Below are 2,866 nucleotides of genomic sequence, written 5' to 3'. Positions count from 1 at the left end.
CCGCTTTCCCAGTTGACTGCTGTCTGCCTTTGGAAATGCATTGACCTCTCAGAAGTAGTTTATTCCTTTCACAGTGATAACTATCCTCTCCCTTTCTAACTCCTAAAAATATGAAATTATGTGCCATAGTGCATTTCTTTAAAATGCAAAATTTGGTACCTTGAAATAAATTAGTATAAGGAAACATCGTGACATGGATGTAAATTCCCAGCAATATGACAAGAATGTGAGGATGCAGAACATGGTTCCTTATGTTTGAGATATATCAAGTGTGGGAATACTGTCTGGGAAGAACCAAGACCTTTAAATTCCACTGCCCAGTAGGAGGCCTCCAGAACTACATCTGAGATTTCAGGTACTCTGAGAAAAAATATATAACACTTGGAAAATAAGATATTTTGAATGCTATACTACTAGTGGTCTGAATTTCATGTGTTTGGAATAGATTAAAGCAGTCAAGTAGGTGTTCAAATTTAGACACAAAGATACTGCCCTTCCATTCAGATTTCAAAAGTGCATGACCAAGATGGATCAACTGTTTTTCCCAGGGTCAAAATATTCCTTGATATTCAAGTCAGCTTTTGGAAAATAAAGAGAACCCTATCTTCTATTCAGAGAGCAGAAATTTAAATATAAAGGAGTTGTCTCAAATTCTGAGTCCTTAGGAGGTAAAGAAGACATGACATTCCCATGGTCAATACATCACCTGTTACATGTGAAAATCTGAGTTAGATACAGGCATGCTGAATGCATAGAATTTATGAAGTCAGATGGGTCTGATACTGCAACATCTTATGTTTAACTGCTACTAACCCAAACTTTGCAACTCCCCTCAAGTAAATTGCCTACATAAAATCTGGTTCATTGTCAATAGGTATACAATACACAAGCCATATGTGAACAGAAATTTAAGGTGAAACTACATCCAAATGTTTCTGCCCTGAGCAATAGTTTATTCTTATTAATCACCAGGTATCATTAATGTCTTTAAATACTTTTTACAGCACAAAAAGACCATCTCTGGTTTCCCATACATACCTTTCCATAATGCCTTTCACATCCTAAGGAGGAAAGAGACACTATGAGTCATGAAGTAATAAGCTCTTTCACTAACAAAACTTCAACACATTTCCCCTCTCCAACCCCCTGATCTGGTGGGAATAGAGATGGTCCTCATGTGAGAGCAGGTTAATATAATGCCTAGTAAGGAAGCCACGGGAACCAGTAACTTAGGATATTTACTATGTATATTACTTTTCAACAAACAAATTACCTCCTCTTTTCTATACCTTCGTCCATGTTACCAATATCCACTTGGTCACTATTCTAAACACTACAGTGTTTACTGTGTTTCAGGGTCCAAACAGTTTATTCCATATTGCTAGCTATTTTCAGTCATCTGAACTTGTTTCTCATCACAGGTTTCTCCTTGTTACATCCTCTTTCTAAAATCAATAAACACATTTTTTTTTTTAAATGTCACCACAAGGCTGGTAGGAGGGAAAAATGAAACTGGCTGGTACCACACCCACAGGTGAACATTATGAAATGGGACCCCAACTCAGCATGAGAGGCAGTCCCACACACTGATGTGCCAAGGGCAATCAAGGCTCAACTACAACAAGAAAGCATGCACACCCCAAACGTTAGACACCCCAAGAGAACCTGGTTCAGATGAACACAAGCTGCAACACTGGGCCCCAAGAGAAGCCTGCTACATAAGGCCACTCTGCCAAGGTTGGGAGATGTGGCAGATATACCAAACACATAGAGATAAACATAGGAAGGCAGCTGAATGAGGAGACAATGAAACATGTCCCAGATGAATGATCAGGACAGAATTTCAGAAAAATAACTAAACAAAATGGAGGCAAGCAATTTACAAAATGTAGAATTCTAAACACTGGTTATAAGAACGCTCAAGGAACTTTGGGAAAGAATAGATTATTTGACTGAGAACTTCAACAAAGAGAGAGGAAACATAGAATGGAGATAAAAAGCGTAAAAAACACCCAGTGAGAAATGAAAAATACAAAGAAAAAAAGTCTTAAAAGTGGCAAGAGAAAAGCAGTTAGTTACCTATAAGGGGGCTCCCTAAGAATCCTAACTAATTCCTCAACTCAAACTTTGCAGGCCAGAAGGGAGTGGCATGAAATATTCAAAGTGATGGAAAGCAAACACCTACAACTTAGATTATTCTACCCAGCAAGACTATTTATTATTATTATTATCATTACTAGAGGCCCGGTGCACAAAAATTTGTGCACTCGGGGGGAGGGGCAGTGTTCCTCAGCCCCATTTGTACCCTCCCACAGTCTGGGACCCCTCAGAAGATAACGACCTGCTGGCTTAGGCCTGCTCTCGGGTGGCAGAGGGCAGGCACAATCCCTAGGTGCAGCCCTTGGTTGGGCTCAGAGCAAGGCCAATTGGGGAGTTGGGGCACCACTCCATCATGCACAAAGCAGGGTGGATCAGGAGGTTGCTATGCCACCCTCAGTCACGCTCAGGGTTGGGCAGATTGGGGGGTTGGGGTGCCCCCCCCTGTCACACTCAAGGCAGGGTCGATGGGGAGGTTGCAGCGCCACCCCCTGTCACGCACAGAGCAGGGCAGATCAGGGGGTTGTGGTGCCTCCCCTGTCACATACAGAGCCGGCATATCAGGGGGTTGGGTTGCTCCCCCTTGTCATGCACAGAGCAGGACCCATCAGGAGGGTTTGGGCTCCGTATCCTGTCACACACAGAGCAGGGCCCATCAGGGGGTTGGAGCGCCTCCCTCTATCACCCACAGAGCAGGGCCGATCAGGGGGTTGAGGCGCTGCACACTGTCACACACAGAGCCGCAGGGTGATCAGGGGGGTAGGGAGCT

The 2,866-nt window shown here is 43.2% G+C and overlaps 1 protein-coding gene across 1 annotated transcript in view; it reads right to left on the bottom strand.

Annotated features, from left to right (window-relative positions):
• The window catches only part of LOC102752970 (tripartite motif-containing protein 5), a 9,142-nt gene that overhangs the window by 1,396 nt on the left and 4,880 nt on the right, over nt 1-2,866 (bottom strand). The window contains exon 4 of the mRNA XM_006767923.2: nt 1,039-1,061. Within this exon, the coding sequence (XP_006767986.2) occupies nt 1,039-1,061 (23 nt within the window). The remainder of the gene's footprint in view (nt 1-1,038; nt 1,062-2,866) is intronic.

This window comes from Myotis davidii, unplaced genomic scaffold (assembly GCF_000327345.1).
Source record: "Myotis davidii unplaced genomic scaffold, ASM32734v1 scaffold2363, whole genome shotgun sequence".
Classification (NCBI taxonomy): Eukaryota; Metazoa; Chordata; class Mammalia; order Chiroptera; family Vespertilionidae; genus Myotis; species Myotis davidii.
Note: the sequence above shows the minus strand (reverse complement) of the source record. Positions and strands in the feature narration are given on the sequence as shown.